Source organism: Anolis carolinensis, chromosome 1, assembly GCF_035594765.1.
Source record: "Anolis carolinensis isolate JA03-04 chromosome 1, rAnoCar3.1.pri, whole genome shotgun sequence".
NCBI classification, from domain to species: Eukaryota; Metazoa; Chordata; class Lepidosauria; order Squamata; family Dactyloidae; genus Anolis; species Anolis carolinensis.
The window spans coordinates 84,558,251-84,576,529 of record NC_085841.1 but is presented as its reverse complement, the minus strand read 5'-3'; the positions used below and the strand labels follow the sequence as shown (position 1 = coordinate 84,576,529).

Genomic DNA, 18,279 nt, shown 5'->3' with positions numbered 1-18,279 from the left:
TATATTCCCACAATGGAATAAGGTGGTGGATCTATTAATGCAGAATATTACAAACTTCTGGACAGTGCAGACCAAATAGGTTCCTAGTTAAGTTTCTGCCAGGAGAGAACATGGACTCATACAATTGCCTAAGAAAAACAGCTACAGGAAAGATGGGAAGTAAAAATGGGAAGAGTGAAGCACTTGGCTGACACTTTTCCTTCAGAAGTTAATTCTGTCCAGGTTCTGTTTGCCAACAATTTTTTTATGAAAAAGCTGTGGAACCACAAAATGAAGGCAGATCTGATACTCCCTCGTAAAAATCTTCTGAACCCACTGGGCTGCAATGTTGATTAAAAACAATATGACAATTTCATTTTGTATAGTGGATTATTAATTTGGTAGTATCAACAGGCTTTTGATGTACATATATATAACACCCAAATCTTTCTTTTACTGAATATTTTCATAGGAATATTGAAAAAAATGTTGAGATCTGGTTAGATCTGTATTTAGGCATGCATATGGGGACTTCAAAGCGCAATCCATCCCATGGCAGCCCTTCTAGACAGCTAAATTTCCAAAGGGCCAAGGAAATTCAAATCTCTTTGCCATGAGCTCTTCATGGTCCTCACTTGGTCCTGGAGCCTAGAAGCTCATTTAGCTTGCACTAACTCACACTTCTGATGTGAAAATAAAACAAGCAAGAGAGAACCATGTTTATCTCCTTGGATGAAAATCAGGATTTAAACATATTTCGTACTTCTTTTGTTATTGGAAACTTACTACCTTTCAAATTAAAATGCTTTTCTCTCCAAATGACAGTGGGCCAGGAACATTAATCAATAATGTAGAATGTACTTACGGGAAATCTAACCACTGACACATCTGACTTTGTGGCCTCAACAAGAAAATCCATCCAAAAGTCCACAAGATCATTCTTGACTATTTGTTGTTCTGGATTTAGTTTCTTAAAATGCTGATATATTAAGATAGTTTCCACAGTGGATTTAAGGTACCTAGAATAAATCAATAAAAAGAAAACAAAAACGACTATTATTTATCATTAATTACAATATCTGTATGCTTTGCACCTGTTACTTATATTTGGCATGTAAAATGGAAAACATGGATATATTTACAAGAGGTCTCTTGGGTGAGTGTACAGGAGGGAAAGGGGATAATGCAGTGTATTACCCTCCAACAGTTGCCCACCCCAAACCCATTACTTCTGAGAATCCCATATACTCCACATTCAAAATACCTTAGAAACTGAATTAAACCCAATTTATTAGTATTTTTAAATTAAGTAACTTTTGTTTTGCCTAAGTCTCTAAAGGCATTCTTGTCTGATCCTGGAATCCAATCAGGGACAGTCCTAGTTAGGACTTGTATGAGAGACCACCAGCAAATACCAGGTGTTGTAGGCTATATTTCAGATGAAAGAACTAGGAAAAACCATCTCTGAGTCTTCCTTGCCTGAGAAAACATTATAAGCCCAATATGTCAATAGGCGACTTGAAGGCATCAACATACACATTCCTCCCTTTCTTGTAGGACTCAGGGTTGTGTTTAAGGAAATATAAAAAACTTGAAACAATTTGAAATTTAAAATAATAAAATACTCTAAACAGGACAAATGTATGCTAAATAGATTAACAATTAAAGACAGCTAAAAAGGCTCAATCATTTGAAAATTATGGTCATGTATATTTTACAAATACACATAAAAGTTTGGCTAAAAAGGAATGTTTTTACATGACGCTAGAAAGAAAACAACATTTGTCCTAACTAGACCTTGACAGGAAGGGGTTCCACAAGTGGGGAGCCACCAAAAAGAAGCCTCTCACCTATGTTCACCCACAATGTATCACTCCCCACACAGAGGAGACCCATCCCAGCAGATATAAGCCTGAGGGCAGGCATATATAGAAAGAGACTTTGAGCAGGAAGCCCCAAGACATTAAGGACATTGAATGTCAGCAGCAGAATCTTGAAATTCAGACCAGAAGCAAACGACAATTATTGCAACTCCATTAACATCAAAATTATGCATTTTCTATATAGTACACTCCAGACATCAATCCTCCTGCTGCATTTTGCATGAGGTTTGTCTTTTGAGTCATATGAAAGGCAATCCTGCATAAATTACATTACAGTTTCTAATCAGGAAGTTACCAGTGTGTCGACTACTGTGGTTAATGTGTTCCTGTTCTGAAAAGACCACAGCTGGCATACCAGTAAAAACTGGTGTCAAACACTCTGAGACAGAGTCCACTTGGATCTTGAGTGAGAGAGACAGGTCTAGGACCGCTCCCAGGCTATGCACCTGCTCCTTCAGAGGAAAGTAGGCCATGCCACTCAGACCACAATGTTCACCCAAATCCCAGACATGAGAACTACCAATCCTCAGAGACTCCTTTGGCACTCATTCAGCCCAATATGGCATCCAGACATTGACCAGGATCTACACCTGCTAATTATAACAAGACAGTTAGCTGAGGGTCATCAGCAAACTGATGGCATCCCCAGCTCAGCCAGTGGGTTCATATAGATATTAAAAAGCATGGGAGGTAAGGTGGAATCCCATGGCTCCCAATGGCTTAATGGGCATGGGTCTAAAAAGGCAACCCCTGCCCAAAGTTACACCCTAGAACTGTTTTCAACAGGAGAGGCACTACTGTAATACATTGCAACACATCCCCATCTGGCAAAGTTGATACCATGATCAAGGGTGCCTGATATTTCTGAGATTCAAAATGATTAGCAGGGTACCAATCCTCCTGTCCTCCACCTGTCATATGTCAGAAAAACTAAGGCTGATCCAGTGTCATGCCCTGACCTAAAACCAAATGTAATGTAACATGATCACAACAACAGCAAAGATCAGATGAGGTAACAGTCCGGTTGTTGTGGTCATGTTATCCAACATGAAAGACCAGGTCAAAAGTATGGACTGCAATACCACAGAGCAAGACACCCCAGTATTTGTCATAACAGCCATGAAACTTTGAGCTCATCCATCAGGACAGCTTTATTAAGGATGCTGAAGTCTTTCAAAACCAAAACTTGTGCGATCATTACAGCCAGTTCAGGCAGGGGGAGTGCTGTGCAGTGACATGGGTGCTACACCAGCAACTTCCCTGCTCTTTTTGGTATAGTATAAAGAATAAGCCCTCAAATGTCTGCTTGAAGGGATGGGTTTCCATGGGACAACCTGGTTTGAGAGATGGCAGAAGCACTAAAATGTGGCACAGATTGAAAGCATCTCTATATCATCTTTCCCTTATCTGGCATGTCTTGCCTACACTGCCATATCTCCCTTTATATGAGTTTACCCTGATGGAGCACACCTTCAAATTAGGGAAGACAAACCCCAATACCAAGTATGATTTACACATTACTGGGTTACATTTGTGTCTTCACTGCTATTTCCGCATCATGTGTAACTTGGAACATAGATTGTTTACAGGAGTCATGCAACACAGATCTAGATGACATACAGCTGTTCTCACCAACTCTTGCCAGCATTGCCAATGATAAGGGATAATGAGAGTACAAGTAAGTCTGCATCCTTTGTTGCATCACCTCTATTAGTCATTATCATTCAACAGGGCATGTCCAAAAGCTTTGGAATATCCAGCTGAAGGAATCATTGACTGTGATGTTCAGAAAAACCATCCGTCCAAGACTTTGTAGCACCACTACTAATATACATCAGAGTAGACAGAATCTACTCCTAAACATCTGGGTGATTCCGAGTAGATGAACAAGATCCAACAAATCTTAACCTCACAAAAATAAATAAATAAAACAAAAACAAAACATATTTACTGTAAAGGAACATTTGGAGAGAAAAACAGAATTAGAGACAGCTGGAAAATCAGTTTGGTTGATATTTCAGTGTCAGTTGAACAAATCTGAATTCCCGCGACTTAAAGAGGAATTGAAAGACTGCAGTTAGCTCTCCATATCCATGCATTTCTGAGGTTTGCAATGTAGCTAAAAAGAAAAGTAAAGGTGCATTTTTTAAAATCATGCACACATAAAATATTCATATTTGAAATCACATGAAGAACATTCATATATTTTAAAAAGAAACACAGCAAAGCTTTGTGAATTTGAAAAAATATGCTTGCAAAAGTTCTTAAAATAATATGCACATTTTAATGTGTTTTATTTATTTATTTATTTATATATATATATATATATATATATATATATATATATATATATATATATCTCCCACTAAATCCACATAGAACATAGATTTCTCTCACTGTTAAGTTAGAAAAAAATGAGAAATTGATTAAAATTAACCCAGTCAGTTTTGCTCATCGCACCATCAGGTTTGTGTGAATGAATTTGCATGTTTCCTTCTTCTAACAACCACAACTTCCTGAGTACATTCTCAGGGGAACTTTGTCCTTAATTATTAGCATATATTTGTCAGCTTAAACAACCAATATTTTGCATGTTGCTAGCTGAAGGAATTTCAAGGCTGCTAGCAAAAAAGAAAGTACATCCTGCACACTTGCAATTTTGCAAGCCCAGTGTGTAGCACTGTAGCAGATGAAACAAACTGAGTAAGAATAAAATGCCTTCCACAGATATCCCTTTTATCAATATATTGGATTCTAAAACATTTGTTTCTATAAGGTTTAGTTTTACTGTCTGTTTTTTTATATACACTATAAAATATTTTTTTAACAAAGGAATGAAAACTGTTTGTACTTTAACGGTCATCAATGAGGTGCTTTAATGCCTTTCTCAAGTAGAGTGTAGAGGCTTAATGGTAGACTCTGGGCAAGTATAGGTACATGCGCTATGGACTGAAATAAAGGCCAAAATTTTATTGCTAGCCACAGCTAGGGGAAGGCCATTGAAGCAATTACATCAACACTTATGTACATTCCAATCACAGGGAAATTCCTCTTCTACATAATCATTAAAAGTATTCTTTTAAAGATGGGGTACAACTGAGTACCCCATCTTTGGAAATCCAAAATGTTCCAAAATTCAAAACTGTCCATATTTTGAGACTGGGATGGTGACAGGTTTGTTTTCTGGTGGTTCAAGGTACACAAACCTTTTCTGATGGTGATGAAGGTGTATTGGGAAAATATAATACTTGTATTGGAAACTATATATTGAATGTAATCATGTTAAGAAATAGAAATAGGAAAATGTAATCACAAGCAGAATTGTATGCCTATAGCCCAAAATACACTCTGCTCAGCAAAAGCAAGACCAAAGTTCATCCTGAGTGCCAGGGACATATGTTAAGTGTCAACAAGAGTAGATAAGCTAATGGACAAGAGACAAATTAAGGCTTTTTGGGATGTCAAGATAAGACCTGGCGCCAGGGGGGAATACTAATTACTCTCTCTGACAAGCTAAGGTAGGGAGGAAATTCCTTAATTAATGGAGGATGAGGGAGAGCCCTAACGGATGAGATGAGAATTCCAGAGAAAAGCCTAATGGAGGGTCAGAGGTCTTGAAGTAGTCTATATTTTAGGAAAATGCAAAGATAGCTTTTAGTTAAGTGCCAAGTAAGACTTTTTTGACACTAATTTGTGATTGATAATACCTATGTGATGTAGATGGAGGTAAACCAAAATAGTATATAAGGATCTGTGTTTCTTTGTCTGCCACCTTCGCTTTCCTGATTACAGGGGAAGGTCTTTTCTTATTTGCTTATTCTCACTGGCCACTGAGAATAAACGTCATTTTTTCTACAGCCACCGGAACTCTCTTTGTCTCATTTCCTCAAACCTTTGTCTGCCATTTCATTGGACCAAGTTATTAAGAACACTTTGCATAAAATTACCTTCAGGCTATGTGTATAAGAAACATATAAAACCTAAATCTGAAAAAAATCCCAAATATGGTCACAAACATTTTGAATCAATTCAAACTATCTCATCTATACAAATAATTCAGGAGCTACGGAACTGAGTGAAACAAAAATGCCTTGATTCAAGTTTCATTTCAGCCATGTGATTCAGTGACTCACTACAGGTAGTCCCCAAATTACAGACATATGACTCAGAGTTAAGAATAAGGGCAAGAAAACAGGAAGTGAGAGATGTCTGCCTCCAGAAAGGGAAATTCACTCTTGGAAGAGTTATCATAGGGAAAAGGTGTTTCCACTGAACCTTTATCACCAATACTTGTTTCCTCAATAAGCCATTCTTTTTTCAAAATCCAATGATCACAGAGACAGAAAGTGAGTGAAATCTTCTGAACAGGGGTACAGACTGCAAAACAAACACCACAGGGGAGTTAACCCTTTCTATGCTATCTAAAGCATGCATGTGCACATATGTATGTATGTATGTATATACTGGAGCCCCCAGTGGCGCAGTGGATTAAACTACTGAGCTGCTGAACTTGCTGACCGAAAGATTTGAGGTTCGAATTCAGGGAGTGGGATGAGCTCCCGCTATTAGCCCCAGCTTCTGCCAACCTAGAAATTCGAAAACATGCAAATGTGAGTAGATCAATAAGTACTGCTCCGTCGGGAAGGTAACAGTGCTCCATGCTGTCATGCTGGTCACATGACCTAGGAGGCATCTCTACGGACAACACCGGCTCTTTGGCTTAGAAATAGAGATGAGCACCAACCCCCAGAGTCGGACACAACTAGACTTAATGTCAGGGGAAAACCTTTACCTTCATGTGTGTATGTATGGATGGATATATAGATTAGGTAGGTAGGTAAGTAGATAGATAGATAGATAGACTGGAATTACACTTAAAACGTGTACCTGTTCCAATTCACATACAAATTCAACTTAAGAACAGAACCATAGAACTTATTTTGTCTACAACTTGGGGATTGTATGTATTGCCAATTTTCAGTCCATCTCTATCCTATAGTTGTCATGGATTGTTTATGTTCAAAACTGATATAGAAATAAAAGGGTAAACCAGCTCCTTTAAGAGAAGGAAGTAACATTATGGTGCAAAATTATAAAGTGTGAAAAATGAAATGCTTTGAAGAACCCAGGTGTCACTGAATAAAGTTGCTATGCTATGCACATTTATATAGATGGAAGTGTGCATTGATACCAAAAGGTTGAATTCTCATTTCTACATACTTTATTAGCCTGCTATGTTCTCTGATGGCATTAAGCTCCAAAGCAGGCATTTGCCAGGTCTCTTTAGCCAGAAAGGTCCCACCATCCTAGCAATGCTACAATTCCAGCTTTATAGAAAGGAGCCACACTGATAAAATGCAGATCATTTTCAGGGTGCATACATTGTCTATTTGTGGGATAGTTGTGGCTCCCATAACTGTTGTCCTTCCAAAATCAGGAGTCTGCAGCACCTCTGAACCCAGTTACAACTCCTTCCTCCCACAATTTGATCTGACATCAACTGACAGCATTGCAGTTGCCTAGCAACTACATTTTGCAAATGCAGTTTTCCTCATCTTTGAACTGAAAAAACTGTGCAATATTTGTAAGACTGGAGATTCTATAAATAATAACAGTTGTAAGCTTGTGGGGTCATTTTCTGCAATTGCACATTTTAAAAAATAAAGATGACGCAGAAATGTTTCTGGTGGTCAGACATGAACATAACATCAAGCAGAGAAAGAAACAACTTATTGTACCTTTCAGTTGCCATTTTATAAAGTGAAAATCAGAATAAATTCAGATAAAAGAATGCAAGAATCTGGAAGATTCATTTGGTAACTTAATTGATATTAGGACCAAGCAACTGCTGAACACTGCAGTTATCTCAAAAATGTTTTCAGAGCCTGATGCCTCTGACTAAAAAGGTTTTTAAAGAAAGTACTTTTACGCCAGCCTGGCCTTCACCTTTTCTTTCTTGGGAAAGATTGAGATTCTGCTGTAGCCATTCCTATTTTAGTTGCAAAGCCAGGTAAATACAGTGTTCCCTCACTACTTCACGGAAGGGAGGAAGGAAAAGCCGAAGGGAAAGAAAAGGAGCCCAAGCAGCAATAGGAGTAGAAGGAGGCAATTTATCAACGCACAATTGGTTGATAAAGACTTAAAATAGTGTATAACTACTAAAATAATGTATAAATATTAAAATAAATATAGTGTCCCTACTTCGCGGATTTTCACTTATTGCGGGTGGTCCTGGAACCTTACCCCAGTGATAAGTGAGGGAACACTGTAGTACTTTTCCCCAGAACCATTTACTCAGACTGTGGAAACATTACAAATGAGAGAAAATGAGAAAGCGCACACAAGCTCTCTCTAGCACGTTAAAAAACCCCCAAAGTTTTATTAGTATGCTGACCAAAATAGAAACCATTACAAAAGTGAAGAGTGGTGAAAGAACTGTCTTTGGATATATTTCAAAAGAAATTTTGATATTTATTTAATCAAAAGTTTATTGGTGTCTCAAGTGTACTCTATAGAAAATGCGTAATTCTGGTGTTGGTGGAATTGGAATAGTTGTCATTTGCTTCTGGTATGAATTCAAGATTCTGCTGCTGACATACAGAGTCCTTAATGGATTTGGGGCTTCTTGCTCAAAGTTTCTCTCTATATATGACTACCCCCCAGGCTTATATCTTCTGGGATGGGTCTCCTCTGTGTCCTACCAGGGGAGTGATATGTTGTAGGTGGAGGCATAATCCAGAAAATCCATTTGCTTGATGATATGCTGTCCCAGAAATATTCAGAACCAAAACCTAAGTACAGTGTGCTGTAGAGGTAAAAAAAAGTAAGACAAGGATAACTGAGGGCCTCAGCCTAACATAGGTCTCAGGTTTGTTATGTATATAAAACGAGGATCAGGAAGATCATATAATCTGACTGAAGTTTCCTGAAGGAAAGGTGGAGTATAACATTTTGGTGCATCCTGGCACCCAAAAAGAACCTGCAATCCAATATGACAGATCCAAATTTAGACCAAACAGAACCAGTGCTGTGTCTGGACATCACAGACACAGGGCACTAACCAGGTACAGCACAATACCTGGGCATGAGAGACAGAGAGCACAATCAACAAATACATTATCTCAATTAGCCACTATTATAGTTATTACTTTCCCCTGGGGTCCGTAGGACCATTAGGACCAATAGGACGGCAACAGGAATACAAACAGGGTACATGGTACAAACAGATACAAAAACTGCTCACTCATATTCCACCACAGTATCCTGGCAATTTCCTACATATAAATACCCAAGGACGGGCTGTCCCTGTCTTAATTAGGTGTTCAGCCAAAGACGATCAGCATCAATCACATTTTCTTGGCATTTCGACTTGCACTCCAGCTTCCTTGCATTTTTAAGAAAAACGAGTCCCGGGGAAGCACAGCTATCACAGCTATTATTGCATTTTTAAGAAAAACGATTCCTTGAAAAGCACAGCTATTACAGACCATAGATTTCATTATCTGTAACTCTCATCTTATTCTAATTCCTTCTCTGATATTAGCTCTTCCAACATTTCTGAACTACCTGTCCTTTCCCAGTCCTGATCATTTCAATATGGTCATTCATTTATGAAGGTAAAGGACTCCAGGATATTGCCCACAATATCTTACTATAAAGATCAAAAAGCCCTAGTTTTGGCACCCAAAATGCCCCTTTCTTCAAGCAAGAACAAGAGTTCTCTACACATTCTACCTACTCTTCATGAAGTCCAAGAAAAAGACCTTGGATCCAAAGAAATGTATCTCTTAAACCAGGCATCCTGAAACCGCGGCCCTCCAGCTGTTTGGGCCTCCAACTCCCAGTAGCCCTAGCCAGATTGATCCATGGTCCAGAATTCTGGGAGTTGAAGGCCCAAAGAGCTGGAGGGCCGCAGTTTGAAGACCCTGTCTTAAACCCTAATTGATTTTAAGGAGGACTCTGCCCTACAAATTAATGCCTCCTACTCACAACCCTCTTTTTTACTATGTATTGTTTTTGTGAATTTAAAGAAAGGATATTGCTCCTTTCTTTAAATGCTGTGGCCAAAGCCAAAGCCCATTATTGCAGGCTTTCTGCTATAATCTAGTGGAAAAGATGACAGCTAGGCTTCCTGTTAAAAGTTTGTTCTTCCCTGCCTCCTCACTAGATTTGGAGCCTATTTTTATACTGCTAAATTCCTTCAAAGGAGTTTGTGAAAACACAAAATGTGTGAGTTCATAAATGGATTTGGACAGCATATCTGGCAACTAGATGTAATAAACACAGAGAACATAATTGCTTGATTTCATAGTCATTCCTTTCAGAAAAAGTTAATTTGCCCAAGTATAGTTCAGGTTTCTTTTTTAAAATGCTGAAATCAGAACAATAGTGGTGGGCAACGTGCAGCCCCAAAGGCCACATACAATCCCTAGCTTCCACCTTTGCCAAGTCCCCCAACCCATACTTATATGGCAAGTTTTGCACCCAAACTATGGAGAAAGACCCTCAACATTCTGGAAACACATGCAACAACATCTCCCCGACTCACCTGCACAAGCAACCCAGAACCCTAATCCATGTTCAGTACTTTGTGGTCCCTCTCAAAATGGGAAGAGGAAGTGACAGGTTGCCACTTTCTGTTGCCTTTTAGAGGGGGAATGCAGAAGGAAAACGGAGTTTGGAGAAAATTGGTCCCCTTATAGTTGACCACTCCTGCTATGTTGTATATATATAATTATCTATATGTTTACAGCAATTTCATGAAATATACATTGACGGTACAAGAATGTGGTGCTTTACCATGCTGGTGTCTTCAATTTGAACAGTTTTTCTGAAGCCTGGATCACTCTTGTGTGATCATTTGCTAGGACACTGGCTCCCAAAAAGAAGCCCACTTCCCAGTAACTCTGTAATTTTTCCAAGTTTCCCTTTTTCCCAAGGAGGCTGCTTATCTTTACTCCTAACGAAACAAAAACGAAAGAAAAACAGTGCATTAGACTACAGCTGCTTCATGTTGTTGCATACTTAAGCCTAACTTAAATCCATACATATTAAGCTTTTTCTAACTGACAAATGGTTCTTCTTCTGTCCCACACTCCCTTACCCCCTGCTGCAATGCTTATTTAGAAACCAGTCCCTTAATATATTTTGATGGCAGGGAATAAAAAATAATCCTCAACGTTGCTTGATTCCAGATCAGTACTACTGGCAAACATACTGGCAGAGACAACACTAATCTTGTCACCTAGAATTCTGAGTGTTGTTTATATGAACTGAAATATGCTTTAAACTCACCTGTGTCAAAACACAACTCAGCCCCAACAGAAAATGCTTGTCAGGGAACTGTGAATGTTTCATCCTGATCCACTGATTGATTCTTCATTTATTGCATTCATTCCTCTCCTTTCTAATGCTATGAGTAGAACTGAGATTTAGTCATGCTTAGAATAGATCCACTGAAATCAATGGGGCATAACTCTATTGTGGCTTACTTGTCCCATTGATTTCCATGGATCCCCTGGCAAAATCTGTACAAAGCTTCATTTTTCTTCCTTAGGTTCAGAAATATATGAGGAACCTTATCAAAACTGTTAAGAATTGTAATATAACCTACAAAGAACAGTCCAGTTACTGCCACAGAATAATCTTCATTTATTTCAATGATTCTTCAGAGGGAAAACCATAAAAATGAATGGTGATGAACTTTAACCCAAACTACCCATATAAAAATGGCTATGTGTTGTCGAAGGCTTTCATGGCCAGAATCACACAACCCAAAAATAGCTATTCTAGTTCCTGTAGTCCAGAACAAATGTTTGCAATTGTGAGACTTTCAGCCTGAGATGTATAAAATAGGTATAAAAATCAAACATTAACGGATAACTAATCAGTATTAGCAAAGCTTGCTAAACTAGCTGGTTTCCCTTTTTATGAAGGAAAGGGATCTTCTGCAGAGTCTACCATAAACATATTAATGTAAATGTCCAAAACAGCCAATAGGTGAAATTTAGAAACCTATTACTGTTGCCAAGTTTTTCAGGGCCCCAACACTGAGCTAAGGGGTTTTCAGGACCCACATTTTAAGAAACAGTGGCCTAGAGCACATTAAAAATATAGAAAACTGTTATACTAATTTCTCTAGAGCAGTTGTTCTCAACCTGTGGGTCCCCAGGTGTTTTGGCCTACAACTCCCAGAAATCCCAGCCAGTTTACCAGTAGTTAGGATTTCTGGGAGCTGAAGGCCAAAACATCTGGGGACCCACAGGTTGAGAACAACTGCTCTAGAGAAAGTGTCCCAAACTAAGGCCCATGGGCCAGATGTGGCCCCCCCAAGGTCATGTCCCCAGCCCCTACCCTAAACTTTAGACTCATGGTTTCCCTGAAAAAAACATGAAGGCACACAACAATCCTAATTCCTTGATTATCTCATCAGCCAAAAGCAGACCCACACTTTCTTAAAATTGTTCTTCATTTTGAATATAGTATTATTCATTCATGATTTTTTTTGCACTACAAATAATATATGTACAGTGTGCATAGGAATTGGTTCATGTTTTTTCAAATGATAGTCCAGCCCCTCAGCAGTCTCAGGGACAGTGAACAGATCCTCTGTTTTAAAAGTTTAAGGATCCCTGGTGTAGACTCCTCCAGGTATTTTGGACTTCAGCTCCCACAATTCCTAACAGCTGGTTAGCTGGCTGGGATTTCTGGGAGCTGAAGTCCAAAACAACTGGAGCACAAAAGATTGGGAGCCACTGTTCTAGAATCCTTTGCACAAAGTGTACAGGCTACATTTCAGATAAATATTTTACAAAAAGTAACTGTAACTACTGATTCTACATTTGTCACAAATTGTTGATAAATAGTGGCATGCAAGGCCATAAGGCCAAAGATGAGCCTTGGTGACTTCAATATAAGAGTTGTTCATATAATTAGAACCACCCCATTTATAATTCAATATAATGTTATTGTGAGTCACTTTAATGTCCTCTTTTGTTTATGGTCTTTTTCAAAGAAATTTAACCCTGAAAACTGACCTCACAGTCATGATGATCACAACTGGTAGGAACAATGTAATTGCTAAAAGAATACCTTTTTAATGGAAAAGGTAGTTGAAGTGCCAAGTTACTAACAAAAAACTCTGACTACATTTGTCAGATTGTTTCCTGCAAAACAGAAGGTGCTGAAAATGCTATCATTGGATCTGATTTGTCTGTGCATCAACAGGCTATAATTACCAACTTTCCGTAGCTCAAAAGAGGTATCAAACTGGTGTCCAGCGGCCAAGAGGAGCACTGCATAATTAATTCCTGACTGTAATGTTGGTTCTGACTCAAATGCCTTCTTGAACCTAGAAGAACAAACAAGTTTAGATTTTTAAAAAAATAGTAAGGCAGCCTTTCAAAGGAGCAATTATGTCTTTTTTTTTTGGTACCCTTCATGCTGATCATCTATTTGCTTAACTTGACCAGCCCATTCAGACACAAAATATTGTGCTGTTTTCAATCCAGGCAGCTGTGTTATTTTAGGAGAACAACATTTACAGCATCCACCTACCATTTCCTTCGGAGTCTCATGCATTCACGCAATCATGAAAAATATACAGCTTGTTAACAGCATCACTATAAAAACTTAGAATACATGATTTGGGTAACATATCAATTGCTGTTTCTTTTCTTTTTACATTTATATAAAATTAAGACACACATATCAACACTCAATAGATGACTGCTGGCTTCAGCCTAATTTACAAATTTTAATTTAAAAGCTACTTAATGATATTCAGTGATCTTGTAAATGCCTGGAAACAAATAAAAACAAACCTATGGCACTGGATCCCATCTGATCCTGGAAGCTAAGTAAAGTCAAGTCTGGTTAGTATATGGATGGGAGATTTCCTACAATCGTAGACTCAGAGACTTCCAAGTCTATGAGACCACAAGGGCCATCCAGCTGAACCCCCTGCCATGCAGGAACGCATGTAAGCTGTATTTCAGAGGAAGGCAATGGCAAAACACTGCCAAATATTTCTTGTCTAAGAAAACTCTGGGAAATTCATCAGGTTGTCATAAGTTGACAGGCAGCTTGAAGGCATGCATAGTCACACTTTTATTGTTGTATTTTTGTGGCACTGAATGTTTGCCTTTTATGTTGTGTGCCACCCTGAATTCCCATGGATAAATAAAGTTTTACTTACTTGATTACTTACACAAGAGGTAACTATAAGGTATAAAAATAGGCAGGAGTAGAGATGAGGAAGACATTATCATAATTTATATTTTAATTTGATTTAATTTGCATTTCCCAACCTAACATGTAAATGGGATTGTTATTTCATTTGTTGTCTTTGAATGTTGTGATGAAGTTTTTTTAATCAAAGAATGATTCGGTGTTTTGATATTTTATTTAAAATGTGGTTATGCATGTTTTATCATTTATTTTCATTGTGTTGTACAGGAAACAATGAAAATATGAACAAGGATTTTCAAACTAAAAAAAATGTTCATTAAAATCCTTCATTCCCTCATTAACAAATACTACATGTGATGGGTATTGAATCCTTCACTCCTGTAAATGTCTAAGCATCTTCATTGCTTAATATAAATGAGGCATTATTTCTTGTGTTGAGTGTAGATTAAAATTTGTTTCTGGGATTTTATATGAAGCATCCTTCTATGGATGGGAGACAATTACATCCACTGGGTGTTTCTTTCCATTAAGGAGGACATTTTGTGTTTGTCTTCCTCTTTCCTCATGCTGTCCTCACTTCAGTGGAAGATATCAATTGGTTACAACCATGGATTTTTACATAGCATTTCATTCCTGAATGGAGCCCCCGATGACGCAACGGATTAAACCGCTGAGCTGCTGAACTTGCTGACCAAAAGTTCAGTGATTCGAATCCCGCTATGAGCCCCAGCTTCTGCCAACCTAGCAGTTCGAAAACCTGCTAATGTGAGTAGATCAATAGGTACCACTTCGGTAGGAAGGTAACTGCGCTCCATGCAGTCATCCCGGCCACATAACTTTGGAGGTGTCTACGGACCACGGCGGCTCTTCGGGTTAGAAATGGAGATGAGCACCAACCCCCAGAGTCGGACACGACTAGACTTCATGTCAGGGGAAAATCTTTACCTCCTTCCTTAATCCCTATTTGGATATTCAAAATTTCACAGTCTCCAAAAATACTTTATTTACCAATAAAATACTAGTCTTAATTCTAGTAGTTCTGCTAAACAGAAGGTAAAACAACCAGAGCAAATACCTGTGTTGATCAAGCAAAAGAAAGCAATGGAATGACGGGGGTGGGGGAACGGGAGAAGGGCAGGACATGTATATATTCGACAGCAATACTATTTGCTTCCCTCCTGTCCTGACTGTCCATGTCTTTACATCTTTTAAAAGGAGTTTAGTGTAAGCAGGCAGTGACAGAAAATTTGTTTGTATGGGGGGGAAATACCACACTGAGCACATGGCCATAATTCTCCACTTGAACCTTGTCTACATACTACAAAACAAGGTTAAAGGTGACTGTTTACTGCATTCCCTGTGTTCAATCAACCTTTGCCCTCTTTGATGTGAAAGCTACTTCTAGATGAGGGACAGAAAGGGGAAAATGTGGCTTGATAACATTAAGCAAACTACTGGGAATGAAACAGAAACAAACCCTTTCATGATCTTAACATTTTGAATAGACACTATTATCATTTCTTGAGTCCTTTCAATTACTTAGGGTGGAATTTGCACTATTTTTCCTGCTACAGTCACCATTAGTTTCATCACACAAAATGCAAAAGAGTTATATTAGGAACTGTATTGTTTTCGCTCATCTTTTTTACTTAGAGGCACTGGGAGTGTTTTGTGTCTTCTAAAACAAAATCATGCTGCCGAAGCAAACCTTGGCTGGAAGCCTGGTATGCTGCAGAAAGGAACAGATGGCTCTCCCAAAGAAACAGTCCAGCCTTGCCAGGTTTAGACAGTTGGCAACATATGGTTCTGTGCAGAGGACTCTCCATACTAATGCCAGCCACCAAAAGTAATGTGAAGTGGCACACGTTAACGCTCAGCCAGCCAGAATAAGTTGAAGACTTGAGTTATTCTTGCATGTTTTAACTGCCATAGGGAGCTACTGACATCATCCAGCACTTCCAAAAGTACCTTAGGGTAAAAGAAGACATTGTCCAATTGCAGCATTATGAACAGGCAGCTCCTGTCCATATCTGAAGAAGACAACTGGAATGCACAATTGATACTGACTGAAATCCTGTGGCTGAAGGCTCTTTGAGCTGTAGTATCTTCAAATTTAATAGTAGCTTCGTCTTTTTTATTTGCTGCAAGACTGCTTTACAAAGTTGCTTCTAGACTACTCAGGATTCTGATGGCTGCAGGATGGGTAGGTGAATGTGAGTGCACAGCAATGTAGGGATAGAAGAGATTTTGTTTATTTTGTTTCAATCACTTATATAACAATATTACATAGAAAAATACTTTATTCTCATAGTCAAAAGGCTAAATAAAGCCTCCAGAAGAGAAAAGCGGGAACTCAGGCCCAACATTATATAACTAACTTTGTTTGTGCTGTTTCGAAACCTGTTGACAAATCTGCATACAGTGCACAGGCAGATTTTGCGCCTTCCCACTCTTGGAAAAATCATAATAGGGGGGAAATCATGCACAAAATCCCAGGCAGAGCTACAATTATGTTGGTCTACCAAACTGATACTGCTGTTAGATGCCTAGATATCCATGGCCAAACCACCAGTAGATATGAAAAAACAGACACCTTCCCCTTCTCTCCCTAATTTATGCCAATACCGTGTTAGTATCTCTTCTGCTACTCCAAGAGTGTACAACACTGTGGATGACTCAATACCAAAGAAGACGAATCTCTAGCTGAGGGAGTGCTTCTGCCCCTGTTTTATGAGCACTTGCTCTGCTGAATGGCATATCATTGGCAGCCAGGGGGTGGGGAGCTGCCACTATCCAGAAAAGGGCAGTGTCAGTGGCTACTCTCATTCCTTTTCATATCACTACTAACTGGGTAGAGAGTGTGACTAGGAGTACCAACCCACTCTACCAGCAAGAGAGATAGTACTAGGCAAGGAGGAGCTGCTGACCACTGAGGGGCACACCAAACCTAGCATGGCACAGTAATTTGAACATTGGAGTACTAATCTGGAGTTGGGGTTCAACTCCCTGCTCAGTCTTGGGAGAACCACTAGGTGACTTCGGACAAGTCACATCCTCTTAACATTAGAGGAAGGCAAAGTCAACTATCCTTTGAACAAATCCTGACAAGAAACCCCTGTGACAGAATCCCCTTAGGATGGCCGTAACTTAGAAAAGACTTGAGGGCAACAATTTCAATGAGGAGCAAAATAAGAGGCAACATACAAGTATAGTTCCTTTCTTGGATTTAAATATTAGGTATAGGTAAAGGTATAGGTAACTGACATTGAGTCTAGTCGTGTCTGGCTCTGGGGGTTGGTGCTCACCTCCATTTCTAAGCCAAAGAGCCGGTGTTGTCCATAAACACCTCCAAGGTCATGTGGTTGGCATGACTGCATGGAGTGCCGTTAAATATTAAGCAGACAATATAAATGTTATCCAATGTTTTGGCCAATTTAAAACCTTTAAATATTCTGCTAGTCATCTGACTTAATTGTTTACTCTTTTTAAACTCTAACAACTACCCTCCTTTACCCATTCCTTACTCCTTGCCAAAGGCTGCTTCCACTTTGCTAACATCATTTCTTCATCTTAAAAACTGGCAGTGGATGGATCCCTTTCACAGCCAGCTCTGGGCCCACACTCAGACTCTCTCCTGGGTTGTTGTCAAAGCTCCTGATGACAAGGTTGAAGATTTTGTCTGTTTTACACTGTTAGCATGGCAGCAGCAATATGTCTGAGAAATATCTGGCAGCTAATAATTAACTTGTCATTTTTGTGTTGGTATTAATAGAGATCTTATCATATTCGCCAAATTCACTCAGCTTGGAAACCAGCAGATCATAAGAAACTACAGGAACAAAAGGCACATGGACTTAGCAAAAGGCATTGAAATATTTTTTTAAAAACCTTATGGAATGCTTTTGTGAGATAAATTGATCCATTGAATCCCTCAGTCCTGCCCTAAATGACTTATCTGCCAGTAACAGAAAAATAGTATAAAGCTGGTTATGAAATCAGTCTCTGAAATGAAATTAACATTGCTAAGGTGAGCTCCTTTCCCATCATTTAGGGCTATGCAATCTGATGTAAGAAAAGGAACGATTAAGAAAATTATGAAAGGAAATCCTCAGGTTTTACATCAAGACAGGGATTATAAGTGGGTGCTGTATTGTTTTAACTGTGCTGTTTTTAAAGTGCTTATTGTTATTTTAATGTCATATTACAAATGATGTTAATGTTGTTAATA

General features: G+C 38.8%; 1 protein-coding gene across 3 annotated transcripts in view; it reads right to left on the bottom strand.

Moving 5' to 3' along the window:
- Positions 1–18,279, bottom strand: part of map3k5 (mitogen-activated protein kinase kinase kinase 5) — a 137,075-nt gene that overhangs the window by 41,342 nt on the left and 77,454 nt on the right. For all 3 annotated transcript variants that reach the window (XM_062968973.1, XM_062968974.1, XM_062968975.1), the window contains exons 8-10: positions 13,100–13,212; positions 10,662–10,821; positions 845–998 (exon numbers count right to left, since the gene is read on the bottom strand). In XM_062968973.1, coding sequence (XP_062825043.1) covers positions 845–998; positions 10,662–10,821; positions 13,100–13,212 — 427 coding nt within the window. The remainder of the gene's footprint in view (positions 1–844; positions 999–10,661; positions 10,822–13,099; positions 13,213–18,279) is intronic.